Source organism: Laccaria bicolor, genomic scaffold (genome assembly GCF_000143565.1).
Source record: "Laccaria bicolor S238N-H82 LACBIscaffold_31 genomic scaffold, whole genome shotgun sequence".
Classification (NCBI taxonomy): domain Eukaryota; kingdom Fungi; phylum Basidiomycota; class Agaricomycetes; order Agaricales; family Hydnangiaceae; genus Laccaria; species Laccaria bicolor.
Genome location: NW_001889902.1, coordinates 234,174 through 252,602, shown reverse-complemented (window position 1 = coordinate 252,602; position 18,429 = coordinate 234,174). Strand labels below are relative to the sequence as shown.

General features: G+C 46.3%; 6 protein-coding genes across 6 annotated transcripts; 2 read left to right on the top strand and 4 right to left on the bottom strand.

The window, feature by feature from the left end:
- Positions 1-1,282: 1,282 nt before the first annotated feature.
- LACBIDRAFT_331078 (uncharacterized protein) lies at positions 1,283-2,266 on the bottom strand (the record flags this gene model as incomplete). The annotated part of the gene is made up of 5 exons (XM_001885386.1): positions 1,283-1,289; positions 1,474-1,546; positions 1,617-1,698; positions 1,771-1,782; positions 2,096-2,266. 5 exons carry the CDS (start codon positions 2,264-2,266, stop codon positions 1,283-1,285), a joined length of 345 nt encoding a protein of 114 aa, XP_001885421.1.
- An 835-nt stretch (positions 2,267-3,101) lies between these two features.
- On the bottom strand, positions 3,102-3,299 carry LACBIDRAFT_306595 (uncharacterized protein; the record flags this gene model as incomplete). The annotated part of the gene is made up of 1 exon (XM_001885385.1): positions 3,102-3,299. The coding sequence occupies one exon, from the start codon at positions 3,297-3,299 to the stop codon at positions 3,102-3,104; it is 198 nt and encodes a 65-aa protein (XP_001885420.1).
- A 6,961-nt stretch (positions 3,300-10,260) lies between these two features.
- LACBIDRAFT_306593 (uncharacterized protein) lies at positions 10,261-10,631 on the bottom strand (the record flags this gene model as incomplete). The annotated part of the gene is made up of 2 exons (XM_001885384.1): positions 10,261-10,419; positions 10,479-10,631. 2 exons carry the CDS (start codon positions 10,629-10,631, stop codon positions 10,261-10,263), a joined length of 312 nt encoding a protein of 103 aa, XP_001885419.1.
- A 2,218-nt stretch (positions 10,632-12,849) lies between these two features.
- Positions 12,850-13,737, bottom strand: LACBIDRAFT_295145 (uncharacterized protein; the record flags this gene model as incomplete). The annotated part of the gene is made up of 4 exons (XM_001885383.1): positions 12,850-12,922; positions 12,971-13,175; positions 13,436-13,521; positions 13,543-13,737. 4 exons carry the CDS (start codon positions 13,735-13,737, stop codon positions 12,908-12,910), a joined length of 501 nt encoding a protein of 166 aa, XP_001885418.1. The 3' UTR covers positions 12,850-12,907.
- Positions 13,738-14,085: 348 nt separating this feature from the next.
- LACBIDRAFT_331075 (uncharacterized protein) lies at positions 14,086-15,065 on the top strand (the record flags this gene model as incomplete). The annotated part of the gene is made up of 8 exons (XM_001885456.1): positions 14,086-14,135; positions 14,199-14,241; positions 14,291-14,361; positions 14,430-14,454; positions 14,595-14,637; positions 14,664-14,683; positions 14,704-14,930; positions 14,981-15,065. 8 exons carry the CDS (start codon positions 14,086-14,088, stop codon positions 15,063-15,065), a joined length of 564 nt encoding a protein of 187 aa, XP_001885491.1.
- Positions 15,066-15,476: 411 nt separating this feature from the next.
- On the top strand, positions 15,477-16,765 carry LACBIDRAFT_306589 (uncharacterized protein; the record flags this gene model as incomplete). Its single annotated transcript, XM_001885455.1, has 5 exons — positions 15,477-15,659; positions 15,713-15,761; positions 15,814-16,506; positions 16,564-16,680; positions 16,734-16,765. 5 exons carry the CDS (start codon positions 15,477-15,479, stop codon positions 16,763-16,765), a joined length of 1,074 nt encoding a protein of 357 aa, XP_001885490.1.
- Between the last annotated feature and the right edge of the window lie 1,664 nt (positions 16,766-18,429).

Below are 18,429 nucleotides of genomic sequence, written 5' to 3'. Positions count from 1 at the left end.
TAGACAAAACAAGCCATTTTCCAATGCCTCTACAGACCTAACCACTCAGTATTTTTGATTGATTCTTTGATAGGCTCATTCAGGTTGACCAGAGGTATGTTCTGGCTACCTCCCCAGTTAGCGCATTTCTTTTTTTTCAGATGCCAAAAGTGGCCTCCAGAACAAAAACCTTCTCAAGGCTCCAGCTTTCACTGAAATTAGTCCATACCAAGTGAAGTGTAACACAACTACATGATGTAAATGAATACACAAATACATTTGAGGTACAATAGATTCTTAGAAAGAACCAGAAAAATGAACCAACCTTCATTCTTTTTGCACTCAACTGTAAGTATGAAAGTCAGAATGAAATATCAAGAGCTGCATAATAAAAAATCACAATGAAAGCAGTGGGGGTAGATATGAAAATCAGAATGAAATATTGAGAGCTGCATAATGAAAAGTTGCAATGGAAGCAGTGGGGGTAAATATGAAAATCAGAATGAAATATTGAGAGCTGCACAATGAAAAATCCATGAAAGTGGAGGGGATAAGTATGAAAATCTGCAATGAAATCACCAGCCACCTTTATGAAATTCACAATTGGAATTCTCCTACAACTTATGAATGAAGCCCAGCATTTAAATGAATGAGAGACATAAGCAAGTCAAATGAAAGGCCTTTCATAATTATGCTTGAGATATAGATACTTAGCTCTAGGCATATGCCTTAGTATTATGGTAAATAGTGGTAGCCACCAGTCAGTCACAGCCGAGAAGCAAGTCATGAATGTTTGCTCTGTCTGATACTAACAAAGTGAGAATGCATGTAAACCACATGCTTCCAATTTGCACAGATACAGGACCAGTGTAGTCACTGCAACCACCATGAGAGATGTTGAGTCGAGCAGTGCAAGAGGCAGATAAAACAGACTTGTCCATGTCTGCAAGCGAAGCAGATACAGGACGACCATCTAGCTGGAAAACAAAGTCTCCAAATGACATGGTGAAGGACAAGAGAAAGGAGAAAACGAGCAATTTTAGTCCCAACTCTGTTTGCTTCTGCACATAATTGGTAAACATTGCATTGCTTTATGTAGTATGAGTTATTTACATGCTGGATATGTAGTACAGTAGATATTCTCACAATGCATAATGCCAGTCCCCGACTTTTTCTATGCATTGTGAGATTTATGCAAGATGAAATATGTCACAAAATGTGACTATTTGTGACCTCAGCCAAAAAATGTCACACTTCGAAATGTCCTTTATGTAGCGAGATGAAAACTGGAAAGACTGTGTATTTACAGGCTATCAACATCCATGGGAGAGACGTTACTACTGAAAAAAGAGTTGAGAGTAGTTTGTCGGGCTGATTTCACTTGAACAACATGAAGATGAGCCCTCAATAAGGCCTCAATTTGCGCAATTATTGTTGCAAAAGCAGTGTTGACACGCCGCGAGCCTCTGAGTGGATGACACACCAAACACTCACACAGCTCCATTCCCTCTGCGAGGTGCATAGGGCTTGTGCCTGTCTCGAGGTTTCCCCTTCTTCTCCTCAGCAGCTGGCATAGAATGATAGAAAAGTGTTGGCAAAATTGGATACTACTCTCGAGCAGTGTATTCGTGGCACACAGGGTATATCAGGGTAGACTTTGGTCCTGAAAAACTCAGGTACAATGAGGTGAACAGGTAAATACCCAGTAAATCTGTAGATCTGGTAATGCATAATGCCAAAATATGATATGCATTATTTGATATGACGTTCCATGCATAAATCCCTGCATACCAAGTTGGTCCCCTAAAAATGTCATGCATTATGAGATTTATGCATTACGAGTATATGCATTGTGAGAATATCTACTGTACTCATATTCTACCTCCTCGAGTCAATCATCATCTTTGCTGATTTCTGAATCATATCTACAAAAGGAGTCTTGCCTAACCAGACGACAACAATTTCTTTCAGCTGCACAGACCGGATTTGCACAATAATCACCCAGCCGCCAAGTGTAACTCCTAGTCAAGAAGTTGCTTGTTGGTCCACCAGACTTTCATTCAATAAGGCCAACACCAATGAAGCTGGCCAATTGACGATAACAATCAGGACAGACCTGTCTGCCAGTGGGGTGACCATTGGACTCTGTCACCAGAACAAATCTGTGTCGCAAAAGGACAGATTGCTGACTCGGACTGAGAGGAGTTCTAAAGGCGTAGCTGAGCCTATTTTTTAACATCTCCACAGGATAAAGAGAGCCAATATGTTCCAATGTAACGAAGTTCATGGTGGCAGTGTGACTCACACCAATGATAGCCCTGATAAACGAATCGGTTTCTTTAGTTTCTGTAACGGTAATGACTCGGCCTTCACCATTAACATAGATGCTATGGGTAAGTGCACCAGCAATTTCTCATCATAATACACCCGTGCCACTGAACCTATAGTCAATTCCTCGCAGCCACTGTGAAAATGTGGAGAGCCTGCAAAGGGGTGTCCTAATGTTGAGATTGTGGGATTTCCAAGACATCCCACAGCTGTTCATAATGAGCTTCAAGGTGACAGAACTGATGATAGTGCTGTTATGTTGCCTGAGGAGTTCCAAAAAAGATTTGATGTTGACTACGATGCAATTCTGAGTTAATCCAGATTATTTGCAAAGCAGCATATCAAACCTGATCCCAGAAATGGTTCCAAAAGCTTTCGTAAACAACAACGAATATAACCTTGAATGCCAGCTCAGCTCTCTTGATCAATGGCGCCAAAATAGGCCAAAGCACCCATGCTCAGAAACTCAAAAATAAGATCTCAAATATCACGGCCAGCGCCTGTACCAAAGAAAACCACTGTGCTTAGGCTATTCATGCCAGGTTGTTTCAGGATCGGGACTAACATAAAGTTGTAGTCCTCTCTGGTGTTGAACAACATCCCCCAGCATACACTGGATTCCTGTTCACAGTGTCCACAGTTACTGGCATATTCTGCCCAAGGGGTAAAGCACTTACCTTTCCTGTGTCAAAAATTCTCAGTACATTAGCGTGATTCATCAGAAGATGAGAGAGCTACCACAATAGGAGAGCCTGTCTTACTTCTGACCTCTCCTGTCAGCAGTAACGGCCGGCTTAAACAAGGCCAACTTTGAAGCCTCTAGGTCTAAAAAAAGGCCAGTGGAATGGAAGGCAGCAGACAAACAAGGCCACCTTTGAAGACTGTTGGGCTAAAAAAAGGTCGATGGGACAGAAAGAGCCAGGACAAACAAGGCCAACTTTGAAAAAGGCACTACCACTCAGTGACACAGGGTAAGACCCTCTACTATTCATATTGGGTATTACAGTCATCCACGTGATGATGTTACATAATCACTCAGTGATACACCCAGGAGGCATTTTGTGTCTCCTGGCAGAATGAAATGAGCTACTCTGCTCATTTTTTTTCCAACCTTCGGAGATAATGCCTGCAGAATCAACCATCAAAAAATTTCAATGAAAAACACACTTTCAAGTAGTAAAACTGTGGAGCATCCCAGATAAGTTATGAACTTTGGATGTTTTCAATCTTATGCAGAGTGCCTCAACGTAAAAATGCTCTACCTAGCCCTAACACTCATGTATTTAGTGATCAGCATGGGTAATGCCATAGTCTCTTCACAGGAACATTGCATCTTAACCAAATCTTAACATTAAATTAATATTTCATGAAGACCCCACACCCATGTGCATGCAGACCCTGGTCAGAATCTTTCTCGAGTTATCCTTCTTCCTCAGACAACTCTTTTGGGAGCAGTGATGGTTCTGACACAATCTTGGACATGTCTAGTAGCTCACAAAACAGTTGAGAAGCCAGGAAAAGGCCAAGGCATAGGTTCAAATCACATCGAAAGCACAACATATGCTTAGCAAGCCTTGCCATCTACTCATGTTCATGAGTGCTCACTCCAACTACTCACATTTACGATCTCTCGCTTCATGTATTCATGTATGCACAGGTGCACAAATGGTTACTGTTAATTCTAATAGCCATTCATTCACTTAGTGCAGCAGATTTGCTTCAGAAAGTTCACCAACTTGCAGCTGCAAGGCTAGTTCATGGTTCTGTATGTATATGCCAGAGTGGGCCCAGTATTTTCCTTAACCACTAATCAAGCATCCCCTCATTTTTCTCTTATAGCTATGGCTGCCCAAGCCAAATCTGATGTCAACAAGACTAATGCTTGCAAACAAAATGGCCATAAAGTGGTCAAATATTGGCCTGACCATCCAAAGAGGGTTGTGCAAATGTGGCCTTGTATAACCTGACAACCGGACGTTGACAAGCCCGATTCTATCAGCTACATACCCTGTTCAAGTTGCTTGCTTTACACATTTGAGTTCCCCAATAAGTTCAAGTCATAGAATAGAAAAGAACCAGCTTTAATTACAAAAAAAGTGATTACCCAACAACAATCCATAATCACCTTACAATGTCAGGGGATGGAAAGCAGGCTGTAGTTCGGCAGCTGCGCGCTCGTATGCAAGCAAGTCCTCCTCAAGATTCTTGACACTCCCCGGCCAATAAAAGCCAAGTCCTTCCCCTGTAGCACTGTCAACAACATAATTAAATAGATTTTGAAGTGTGATTTGAGTTTTGCAAGCTCTCAACATTCAAGATGGAGGAACAACTGTGGTAGCAGTAGGCTGAGGCTGAATCGGTTGTATCGAGGATGGGGTGTGGTCAGTGTCATGTTCCTCTTCTTGTTGTGAGACTTGGGCCTGCCAAACTAAATCTTCTGCATAATCTCAAAATTCCACATCTACCTCCAAATCCACGTCGTTGGTCAACTCATCCTCACCAAACTTGCACTGTTTTTGACTTCTCCAAAGACCATAATCTTCCAGCACTCAACTGACTTCCATTCCAATGACAGCCAACTTGTGAACCCTTTCTAAATCAAGCTTGTCATGCAGCTTTGTGTGAGTGATCCCAAATTTGCTAAAGACATGTTCACAGCCAGCTGAGTTTGCAATCACAGAGAAAATGTGTACGGCGAGCTTGACAAGCCCATTTTGCCCACAGTTGACTCCTTTGTCGATCTGAGCCCATATCTTCTGAAGGTCAAGTGGAGCACCCTATAATGTTGTTGTCAGAATTCAGCTGTACTAAGTGGTGGACAACATACCTCATGAGTGAACTTCTCCTTCATCAATGATAGGGACATGTCATCATCAGAAAACTCACCACACAACCACCTGTAATCCTCAAAAGCCTCTAAGAAGTCAAGGTTTGACTCACACCGCAGAATGCGCTCATAGGTCCTCCCCATGATGTTGTAGAGCTGCACCTCCATGAGGAACTCCTTGTTGAAAAGTGTGTCTCAAATAAACGGATTGAGGAATACCACAACTATAAAAATATCCTGGTCAGCTTTCTTCCACCTCTTTTCAATGCTCTTGATGATTCTGTTCCAGAGATCTTCACCAATGACGCCTGTCGGACAGAGTTGCGTTTAGTGACTTTCCTTGGATCGCGAAGTTCGGGATCATCTGGGTACGTCATTTCGCCCAAACGGAACAGCGCGAAAAAACCAGTGAGCAGTTGTGCTATGAAGAGGCGATCGTCGTAGTCTGTTGAGTTGCCTAGAGCATTTACAACAGTTTCAAGGTCGTCCAATGTTAGGGCGCGTTTGCGAGATGTGGGAATAGCTCGCTGGCGCCTGCAACCCTGCAATGTACGGTGTACAAGAGTAGAGTTACGGGCGGCACGGACGTCAGGGAAGTAAGGTTCGAGTTGCTGACAGATACCTGATAGGTATGTGGAGACCGAGTTAGGTTTGATGTGGTGGGACATGTACACGGTGAATAGGCTTAGGGTTTCTGAGGTGGGTTCTATGGGGAAGTTGTGCATCTTGACAAAGTTCAGGTAAGAGTTAAGAGCAGAACTGTAGTTCTTCCATGTTGAATTATCTATGGCCTGTCCGAGAGCAATAGCACGCTCTCTGAACAGGCGCTCGCGTGTCCAAGGCTGCCTAAGGGGCTGCCTGGAACGCACAGATGAAGATATCATTTTTGGGGTGCCCCCAGCGGCAAACGAGGGGGTAAAAATGAAGATATAGCAATGTCAGGGACGTACTGGCTTGCGAGTAAAAAGTTGTTGCGTGAAATTGCATCTGCGACGTAATTCAATTCACCTGGAATGTGTAACACTCTCAGGTGGATGCCTGATGTGATAGAGACGTCGGCGGCGTCGATGAGGATGGGATTGTACCGGGGAAGGCATCTGAGAGTGTTGAAGATAGCAACAGTGTTGTCGTTATCAGTGTATACTAGGACCTTGGTCGTGGGAGGGACCTGAAGGTCATCCGTGGCATGGTGAATCGCAGATAAGACGCAGAGAGCTTCAAAATAGAAAATCTGTTCATCTGTGGTGTTGTCAGGCACAGGGGAATAGTAGCCGACACATTTGTCAGGCAACCAAAAGCCCATGCCCTCAAGGCACGCATCACAGTAAATGATGATGTCTGCAGATGAGATGTCCCATTGTATATGATGGATTAAACGTACACCTTTGTCCGATTTGAGATGTTTTGCAGCCCATAACAAGTCAGCACGGACGGCGTTGTTGATTCTGATGTATTTGTTTGGGGCGCATTTCCCAGAAATTTTTGCGTAGAAATTATTGAGTGAGGGTCGTAGCAAAGGGAAAACATTAAAACTCCAGTTTATCCATCCAGCTAAGCGTTGCCATTCACGTAGCGTGAACTTGTGGCTTGAGCTGATGAAATCTTGGATGGCTGAGATCAATTCTTCCAGTATGTCTGGGGGCATAGTCATAGTCATGGTGTTTGCGTCGACTTCAATGCCTATGATGGTGAGCGTCGAACCAAAAATCTGTTTGCTCTCCTTGTGTGGCAGGTTAATTTCATCCCACAGTTGTAAGAGCTTAACTTGGTTCTTGGGCATGAATTTGTTGTATGGGGCATACCAAGCGACATTGTTTGCATGGTCCGGACCAAAAGAGTCATCCGAGTATGTACCCAGGAGCTCTATGTTCCGCTGTTTCTTCGCTATCCATGATACGAGAGACATGAAAGCTATCCAATTGCATCCTGATCCACGCCCTCCAAAGGCATTGTTCCTATCGATGTGGAGATGGCCTGAAATACGATTAACCTGTTTTATCTGCCAGAAGGGATGTACAGGAAGGAGCCTGTATGCTTCAGCGACGTCGGATTTGTAAAGAACACGGGGGGAATCAGGAGTTCGACGATGCATGGAGAGGAGAAACTCGCCTAGATGCTGGAGGTTATCGAGGGGGTAGCCGATGATGTCTTCCCTCCGTATCATGCTGTTAAGAGAGTATTTCCCTGCACTTTGGTCAGTCACCATCCGCAAATCAGTTGAATGTGGCTTGGGGACAGCAAATATTGGCATGCAGTACATGCCAGGTAGTAGTTCGTTGCCAAAAGAGTCAGAGAAACGACCTTTGAACAATTCATGATCTCGCTGGTTTTGTAGAAACTCAGCTTCTTCAGGGTTGTCTGGGTCAGGTAGCGATAAATCTAGAGTGTCAGGATATTCTCCAATATGGGTATCGGCCCAAGGCCAGAAACCCTCACGGAGTCCACGACACACAGATAAGACAAAGGGTTGGTTTGGATGTGATTTGAGTAATTCTTGGAAACGGTCGATAAATATGGGAGTAACGATATCAAAAAGATGGGGATTATCCCTAATCGTCTTTGCAACAACTTGATTTGCAAGTTCAGATGCTGGGATGGCTGGTAGTGGTGAGGCTGTTTCGGACCAATCAGCAGATGAGCGTGAAAATTGTTCCCCACCATCCCAGATGTTGTATCTGAGATATTTTGGACGAAGTTCATGCATTAGAACTTTCCTTGACATCGCACGATTTTTCCCCATGACCCATTCGCTTGCATCGTTTGCAGGCATGTCGGAAACGACAGTCTTCGGCAGAGTTCCTGCAACCATTGGATGAATTATACCGGTTGCATATTTCCGACTTTGAATTGGTTTTTCCAACCGGTCTCTTGGATCCGAGCCTGGCGTGGTCAGATTCAATTCCATCGGGCATGACGATGGCTGAGAAAAATCTTGAAAAACGATGGGTGTCGGTGAGTAGGGCGTTCTGGCCTCCGCCGACTTCATTGCAGATGGCGACATCGTAGAGAATGATCCTTCGATGTGCGGATACGACTTTGGCTGAGAAATGACCCTCGATATACTCAGCGTATTCCCTGAGTTCTTGCTCTCTGTGAGGAAAAGCGAACTTGACCGCTTTGATGGTGGCATTCCAGGCGCTGGTCCATTCGCCGCTCGTTTGGACCTTCTTTGAAGGTTCTGATCTTCCGAGAGAAATTTCAGTGAGTCCCACGCGTCCAACGTTCTCTTTAGGAGCTGAGATGTGGTGCAATGAGGAGAACACCGCATCGAGGTTAACGGCTTGTCCTCGGATGATATTATCCCACTCAGATGAAGGGAAACCGAGGGGAGCAGTTCGAGAGGTCTGGATCCACTGTTTGACAACTTTGTAGTCCCTAGCGAAGAGGTGAAGGATCCTTCGTGATTCCTCACAGTCTTTGTTACCACTTCTTCTGGCCTCTTCCTCTCTGGTGTACCAAGGCATTTCTGATTCGAAGACTCGGCGCTTCTTGTTTGAGGCTCCATCAAGGTCGAGGTCGAGTTCATTGTCAGATCCGCCTCCTGAGGGTTCCTTCCTATGTCGCTTTGAATCTCGACTGATTTGAGAAATGAGCTCGTCGATTTCAGCGTCGTGATCGGTAGATGTGCGAGGCTGCGGTGGGTTTGATTTCTGTCCTTTGGAATCGAGCACGCTTTGGGTGATTCCACCTCTCCTAACCGCTGAAGAAGAGAGGGCTTGAACCTCGTCGAGGGTTTTTGCGTAATATTCAACGGCTGCATCCCTCGCTCCCTCACTTCTGGATGGGTTGAGGTCGAGGATTGAAATAATGCAAGAGAGCGCTTTGAGCTTAGTGATTTCATTGATTCTGAAGCTCTCGACGAGGTCGTCCATTTGTTCAATACATTCTTGTTCGATCTCGCTAGGTTGTCCATCATCGAGATCCCCTGACTGGTCATCCCTAGTCTGTCTAACAGGACTGGTTCCTCGTTGTCCATCGTCAGATCGATCTGGGGTGTATCGTCCAACATGTCCAGTCTGTTCAGTAACGTCGGTCTCGCATTGCCGGTCATTCCCAATCTCTCCAATAGTATCGGAGGATCCGTTGCCTGGTACTGCGGACGCGAAGAGGCTGGCATGGTCGTCGCTCATAGGAGAAAGTTGAGGAACGATGAATGCGTAGTATTATGATGATGACGAAAAGACAACTGTAGTCTAGTAGAAGACTGTGTAGACGAAGCAATCTGTTATCACGATAGCCTTCAATAACGAGTTGGATACATACCTGGCTGAGGGAGTGAGATGTTGAGACGAGAGCCTTGTGGAAAGGGGTCGTCTGATCCCACTCCTCAGCCATGAGAGGAGAATCTAAAAATAAATGAGTGTCAATCCAAGCGTGGATTGACGTAAGTCAAGCAGCGGCTCTTGTTGGTGAGCAGCGGCTCTTAGTCGCGTGTCAGCGGACACGCGACTGTGATTGTGCGCGTGCAAAACTAGCCCTGGTCGGCTTTCATTGGACTTGAGTAAACTTAGTTTAAACTCGATCAAAAGCTTCTGTAGGTTTGGAGAATATGCGAATCAGATTCCCAAGGGTGAGTAGAACATGGTTGAGATGGGTATGGGATGACTGGGCCACATTGGCTGCAATGGCGAGCAGTTTGAGAACTTTCCAAATCCTATCGCCATGTTAAAGTCTAAATGCTTACTGATTGAACAGATGAAATACCTTCCAATTCAATACCAAAAGCCCTTATTGCGCACTATATCTTGGATTTGATGTGCCTTTCTCTGCAACTCCTCTTTCGTCCTGGCACATACAATGAGCCTGTCTTCATTTCTTGTCCAACAAATTTGAAGCGGCTGCTTCACTTTCAAAACTCAGCTCAAAGCAAGGTAGTGCACTGTCCACCGCATAATAGCAGGAAGTATCAATGTCCAGCTGAGTCCCTCGAACGTGAGAACTTGTTCCTGATGAAGCAGTTCCAGGGCAGTCTCATGGTTGTTAAACCACTTCACAACATCAAGGGCATGGTTGATGTCATCCATCATGCTCTGTCAGATGGCAAGGCAATCCCCAACAATCAGGTTAATCTGGTGAGCCCAACACAGAATCATGATGAGGTGTGGAAAAGCAACAAGCAATAACTGTCATATTTTCTTCCCATCAGGGCTATCATCTGTACACCAAGCGATGAGAATAACGCCATATTTTGTTTCCATCAAGACGATGTCTTCAAGTACCAACTTCAACAGGTGGTCACCTGTCTTCGCATCATGCATTACGTTGTGGGTTTGGACAAGATATGGCTAGAACAGTGTTAGAATGAAGTGAGCACAATTTTGAGTAATAAGCGGTACTGGCTCACAATTGTGTCGACAGTCATCAATGAGCTTACAACAGACGTCTTGGCAATGTTCTTCCACCTGTCACATAAGCCAGTTGCCAGCTTGCCCCGAACCTTTTGTCGCACCTTATTCTCCACCTTTCTGACCTTGTTGTCAAGCACCTGGCCTGACATAATTCAACAATCCTGTACAACAACCTCTGGCCCAACCCACTTGTGAACAAAGGTATGGAATGTGGGATTATCTGCTGCTGTCCAAGCTGTGTTTAACAAGATGAGCAGCTTGCATAGATCACCGGAAAAGTCATCCTGCAGTTCTTGCAGTGAAAGAACTTTTGCAAGTGTCTGTACACCACCATGTCCATCATGGAGGGACTTTGACCTTTTAACAGCAGGTACACATAGTGGTGTCGGTGATGGACAAACAGCAGACTGATTGAGAGTTCTTGTTGCAGCATTTGACAGAACAGATGGTTTGGATGTAGGGTGATGGAAAGATGTGGCTGGTGAGGAAAGGACAAGGGTGGGGTTTTCATGGAGGGCTGTAGCTTGCCGGCGTGTTGGGGCGCAGGGTACAGCCAACATAGCCAGGGTACATTCATCGTCGGTGAGTGATTTGCAATTCTTAATGTGTGTTTTCATGCAATCACTTTTTCTGCAGATTGGTGTGACCCTTGCGATGGCTGTATTGTTTTTAGGTTGATCAAGGGAATTCAATTCAAGGATATCTAACATACCGGCCAGCTCCAATTCCAAGGGACTCCGTACTGCCATGATTTCACCTCAACAGGTTCTCAACAAATCCAATTCTAGCAAGATGCGCTTTTGGGACAAAATACATGCCTTGCACCATGCATTTAGGTGAGTCTTGTTATTCTTGTAATGGCTTTTATCATGACGAAAATATGCCCAGAGTGGCAAGGGTGGAGGCATCATAGAACTCAAGGAAGCAGGAGGGTAATGTAGGGTATAATTTCATACTTTTCTACATATAAAGCGCTAGTAGGACTACACAGACAGGTTCAACACTACTTTATTACTTGCTTCACTGTCTACTCAATGTCACAGGTAACCTGGGATTTGGCATGTGATGTTTGACCCCTTTGACTGGGGACATGACCAGTCAAATTGGCCTGACCCACATTTCGGCCTGACCTTTATGGCTGAGGTCAAGACGGCCGTGACACCACTGCTCCATACAAGGCAGATCAAAAGAAGCCAACAAAAGATCATCATGGATACTGCAAAGTCTGCCTCAATTTCGAGAGTCTTCATTTCCAAGAGACTGGCAATTATATCTATACTACTCTAAATGATATTTAATTCATTTCCTCAACAGAAAATCAAATTAAACTCAGTCATGTGACCTTAAAACAACATGTTGATGGTGGAATGACCTGTGAACAAGCAAGTTCCGAACAATCCTGGCTTACTGATTCCAAGGTTGACATCATTATCAATTTCATCAACAAGATGGTGCATCGTGGGTTCCCTCTCAGTCACGCATAGCTGAAGGAGCATCCCTACAAGCCACTACACTCCTAGATGAATTTTGATTATTGTACCCTATATATTTTGTATTGGAGGATTGTCAAAATAAATCTCAGTCTTCAAGAGATTGTTGCCAGATCAGGGTAATGGAAATGTCAAAGCCTCCATGGAGAAAAAAACAAATATGGGATGAATGATTTTCCTCCAGACATTACTGCAGCCAAAAAGGTGAATATCAAATTGTTTTCCTCCAGAGGTTACTGCCCAGGAAAGGCCAATATAAACAACAATGGCTCAGCTCAGAGAGTTTAATGAAACCAGTTCCATTCGAGAACTAGCATGCATTTCAAGGGTCTAAATTACATACAGTTGGGCACCAGAGGCACAGTGTACATAGTTTGCAATTATTATGTGGCTGTATATCAAATAAATGCAAAAACATGGGCTTTCCAGGTTCTATGTATAGGCATACATCAGCAGCATTATTTTGGGCAATAAAGATGGAACACCAACCCCATGAAAGGTGGCTGGGGTCCCAAGGGTGATGTCCCAAACAAATATTCTGTGCTTGAGACTGGCTGCAGGGAAAGGGACTCTTCTGTCTTAAAATACTAAACAGTTCCATGGAGGGCTTCAATCTTTGGGAAAACATTAGATTAATAAATTGAGGTCATATTGATCAAGTCCACTTTGGTTGCCATCTGTTGGAAGGATGTAACACCTAGTGGTCTCATTATCAAATAGATTTGCAGCAAATATGGCTATGCTGTTCTGTCAGTCAACGAAAATTGGGTCCCAGAGGGGCCATAAGTGAAATTCAAACCTGAATGATCTCCAACATCCCTTTGTGTTCTTTACCTTTCCACTTTGCTAGTTCCAGATCTATACTCCACTACAGTATTATACACTAACAGCTTATTTATTGACTCGGCCAGTCTCAAGGTACTTAGTATGTATGTCTATTTCGCTGTCACCTAAGATGGCAGTAAGTTTCGAATAACATGATGCAGGAGAGTGTCTACCTCTCCACTCCATATAAGGTCATACTTCTTCACTCGAAATGCCTTGCGTTTATCCGCACCGAATCTAGCCACTCGTCCATCCTCGTACATGTGAAGGTAGAAGATGGAGCGCTTGGACTTGAGGTCGAAGGCCCAAGCTGTCCAGTGGTCGCCTTCTTTCCGACCTCTTGCCTTGGGCCGGCCATCGGAATTGTGGAGGGAGTCACTATGACCAGCATAAGCAGAAACACAGAGAAGAAACTAAAAACTTGAAAATGAACGCACTGTATTAAAACCCGCCAATCATGGACGCCAAAAATTCTATCCACGTTAGCTTTGTTAGCATACATTGCCGTGTAAGCCAACGGAAACGCGAGGTGTCGACGTCTTTTGATTGACTGTAGGATATAGATTCGATGTAGCATGAGCAGGATATGATGGTGTTGATGGTGTTCCTTACATAATTACCTGCAAGCAGCTGCGAACCTTGAGGATCCGTTGGCACCCATTGCGAACTCCTTCTGCAGCGCTGGACGGGATAGCCAAATCGAGTTGCAGAAGCCCAGAGAAGGCTGAGATGATTGGCGACGCACCCGAGTCCAACATGTAAGTGCAAGATCTTGAGTCAAAATGCAATGCCGATTGACAGGAAATTGTTTGCGGATGACGCTACGTGAAATTCGCATACAATGCGAAGTGGATCCCGTCCACAGTTCCCGAGATGTCCGTACATCGCTGTAGCTGCGAATAGCATCAGATGAGAGCGACGAGTAGTGGGGATGATCCATACCTGTCGATCCTGGAGTAACGGTGGGAACATTTTCTAGGAGGTACGGGTGCCCGTAGGGCCTGGGCTTGTGATACCAAAAAGAGTTCTTAGTGAATGAGCGGATTTGGAATGGCAGAACATTCCTTACCGTCGCTCATCGATCCATCACAAGCGTCAGCATGTCGACGTATGCGCATTCGATAGCGTCCTGTACTTTGAATCGGTGACATTTGCGCCACTGCTGGCAGAACGATTAAGATGCAGCAAGAAGGTATCGTGCTTTGATCATGCTGGGAGACGTGTGGCAGACGAAAGCTCAAGGACATCGACAACCCATGGCCATGGATAATCGTCGGTGGATCACCCAATGCTTAGGCAGCAGTACTGTTTCCGGGGAGGAATAAGGATGCTAGAATGGTACGTCAATCTTGTAACGAACAAAATGAGAATGTTAACATGACTTGCATGAATTGTGTTCAGTGTTGAAAAGATGTCTCAGCAATGCCCGGTCATCATAGAAACGGTGCGAAGCACCAGACGATGGGTGCTTCCGTCGTGAACGTCTTAGCCAGGTGATGAACGATGTCGTGAGACAGTTGGTTGACCTTCCCTCAACTTCAACCAAACGTCCAACAATGTCTCGGTGAGTTCCCCCTACCCCAGCCCTACCCCAGCCCTACCCTGCTTTCTGACTTTCGATCTACTATACAGATATACCCCTGATCTTTGCGGAAAAGTACTTGGAAGGAACGGTTCCATGCTGACCATCTTCAAGTTTCAAGGTCATAACCCTAGTAGGACCACCCGCTCTCGCCGCCTCTGGAATCTCAACGTTCACATTTAATTTTGGGTCTTGTTCGACCTTTGAACCCCCAGGCATATCAATTTTTTCGTGATGGAGCTGTGATGACCTTGATAGGTAAGTACTTTACCTCCTCGAATTAGCTCTCGTCATCCCTTTCGCAGTTAGTACTGTGTCAGATAGACGACGATGAGCCGGAACTCCGCTGCCAATTGCCCCTCCGAGTCCAGCAACGAATTTGGCCCATTCTCGATACGCCGTGCTTGTTATATCTCCCAGGAGCAAAGACTTTGGGTAGGGATGGGCTTCAACGTAGTACGAAAGGAGCGTTTCGCATGGAGAGGTTTGTGGTGGGCCTGTGTTTGCCTCGAGTTGGTTCAGGTGGCTTTCGGCGGCATACAAGGCGGATGGTGCGTTGAAACGTAGTCGCAGGTTTCAACACACTGACCCATACCAGCAGCATACCAAACGGACACATCGCTACTACCAACGACAGCGCATCAACTATCAGCCTCAAAACCAATGGCCGACCCAGAACTCCATGAGACGGACTCGGACCCATCCATAACAACCGACTGCACCAACCACTCCTTCGCCAACAACATTGAACTTGCCCCATGTGGTCTCGAATCAACACTGTTTACCACTAGGAAACTGCTGGGGGAGCAATTTGGTGCTTCCTTTAGATGGAAAACGGTTTCTTCAGACTATCCCAGTCCGCCTCACCAGGACGCATCAACATCAACATTCACAGTACCTATGGACGAGGTTTAGATAGGATATGAGATAGTATATAATTATTAATGAGCATTGAGCAATCTGATAATGCAAATCCTCCGACGTGTGAAAGTCGGTATGTTTTCGGACGCATTCCCTGATGGGGCTGTTCCTTTCACGGGAGCGAACCGCGAGAACGTTTCGTCCGCCATTTTGACAGAAGCAGAAGAGGCGCCAGTATGCCATCCACCATGTCCGATACCCACCATGGCCCGTCTTCGCCCGTCCCAGCAGCCACCGACCTCAGTTTCCACCAACAGGAACAAGTGGTACAACACCAAGAACACCCAGAACACCACCCACCTCCTACACGCTCACCAGCGCCCAACTATTTCCTTCTGTTCACCTTTGTCATAAGCGTGGTAAGCACACCCTTTGATCGCGATATTTTTCTTTCATCTAACTATACCCCAAGATAGCTTGGGTCACTTCGCTAACCTCCCAAGCCATAATAACGGCAACAAGTAAGCCCTTTCGCCACTCCCCTTCCACTTCCCTCCTGACTCCCGCAAACAGCACCCAACAGCAGCACCCTCGTCGGCGTCCTCTGGCTCGCCTTCGTCCTCCAAACAATCATAATCCTCGAACTCCTCGTCACCCTACCCACCCACTCAACCCACCTCTATGCATTCCAAATATCCATCTTAGCAGCCATGTCAACGGTGCTCGCCTCCATCGGCGTGAACACCAACCTCTTCACGCCTCCCACGCACAAACCAACGCATCAAGCGCTCGCGGCGGGGTGGCTTATCACAGCTATCATCAACATCCTTTGGATCCTCTACTTCACCGCGCCCCCTTCGCAGCTCTCTGGCCATAGTCATAGTCGTCTGGGGACACCACTGCCAATGCCACACGGCACCATATCGGATCCTATACCCGTCACCAAAGAACCCTCCTTCTCAGGCTTTGGAAAGACAGGGAACGGGGGGACTGTTGAACAGCAGCAGCAGCAGTTGGAGGGAGAAGATATCGAGTTGGGACAGAACCAGAGCCGGTCGCAGGTTGATCCTGGTGAGGAGAAGAGAAGGTCGCAGGGGGGGTGGAGCACGTATACACCTGGGGACAGGGGGAGTAAGGCGCCTACGAGCGGGGTGGGCGGGAGGAGCGCTGCGGGGAGCGATGGTGGTGGGAATGTGAGTCGACGAAAGAGTGCGAAGGGGGAAAAGGAGCCGACACCTGTTTATCGTGCGGAGGCTATGTTTCCTTGTTCGTTTTTTTTTTTTGCGGGGTGGATGGATGGATGATGACTGACGTTGCCCCCAGATACCGCGAGCCCCAAAGATCCAAACGAACTTTCGTTCGGGAGGGGCGAGATCCTTAATATCATTGACAAGTCCGGGAAATGGTGGGAGGCGGAGATGGATGATGGGCGGAAAGGGAGTAAGTTCTTGCCCCTTTCCCTTTGTTCGTTGACGTGCTCATCTTTTGTCCAGTTGTGCCTTCAAACTACTTACGACTTTTATGATGCGACACGCGTCGATTGCTATGGATGGATCAACGAACTATCTACAATCGCTGTGTGCATACCCAGCATGCAGCAATCATCTCCGACTCCTACGGATCTGCGACTGCTACGCTGTATACTGATGTTACCTGGACTGGTGACGGGATTCCCCTGTAGCTCTTGCTTCATAGAGGGACTAGTCACAGGTCTAGATGATACCCTTCACGAGCCCCGACGTTACTTATGAGATGTACCACCCAGACTCAGACGCGTGTTCGTCGGGCTGGGAAGGGGAAACAGCGCGCCATAGATGTCGACGCTGACCTTACCCTTGCTGAAGATGGAGAAGAGGAGGATATTGATGATGAAGAACAAGAACAAGAACTTCAAAGAGTCCGACAAGGTCGTAGCCGGCGGGAGAGGAGAAGATGAAGATGAAGAAGACGACGAACAGTTCGAAGCGAAGAATGGGGATACGATTAGGGCGAGGTTAGAGTCGAAGCGGCATGTTCAGGGTGTTAGTCCCCTTTTTTTCTTTGTCTTTCCTTTGTATGTTAAATGTTGAGCTGACATTTTACGCCCAGGGGGTCGCTGAGTACGGTATAATCGAATACATCGAAATGCGCCAGTTCATGTGCCACAAGTACCTCACCTTCCATTTCGGTCCCCAGATCAACTTTATCACCGGTTTGTTCTTTTCTTTCATGTCATGCTAAAGAAAAAAAAGACTGATTCCGGCAACTTTTGTTGTAGGGCATAACGGGAGTAAGCACATCGTTGCGTCCACATATACGCAGCATATACTGACGTATACTTGATCTGGTTTAAATTTAGGTGGCAAAAGCGCAGCTTTATCCGCACTCACCGTCGCTCTAGGCGGCAAAGCCAACTCTACCGGCCGAGGAAGCGGGATCAAGTCCTTCATTCGCGAAGGCCAAAGGTTCTTCCTCTCTCCCTGCCCTCTTTTCCCCACACTAACACTCCTGCAGCGTCTCAGAAGTAACGATCCACCTCAAAAACCAAGGCGAAGAAGCGTACAAGACCACCGAGTACGGCAAGACCATCGTCATCACGAGAAGGTTCACAAAAGAGGGCGGATCGTCCTGGAAGATCAAGAGTAAGGATGGAAAGGTGATTAGTACGAAGAAGGAAGAGCTCGCTGCGATTTGCGATCATATGAATATCCAGGTGGATAATCCGATGAATGTGTTGACGCAGGGTGGGTTTTCCTTTCTTTCTGTGTTTTAAAGAGAGGAGGGAGGCTGATGGAGATCGGGCGATGTAGATTCTGCGAGGCAGTTCTTGAGCGCTAGTCATCCTCAGGATAAATACAAGGTAAGTTATTGACGTGACTGGACCGAATGAGCACTAACAACCAAACCCCCCCAGTTCTTCCTCCGCGGCACCCAACTCTCCCGGCTCTCAGACGAATACGACACCTGCCTCGAAAACATTACACAAACCGCCAAAGTCCTCGCCCAAAACAAAGAAGCACTACTTGACCTCCGGACACGGTTTGCAGAGGCTTCGGCGAGGTACCAAGAAGCTGCCAAGGCTAGGGAGCAGAAGCAGAAGTTGGATGATCTGAAGAAGGAGTTGGCTTGGTCGCATGTTAAGAAGAAGGAGGATGAGATGACGAGTAAGATTGGGGAAGTGGCAAAGGCGAGTAGGAGGTTGCCGAGGAT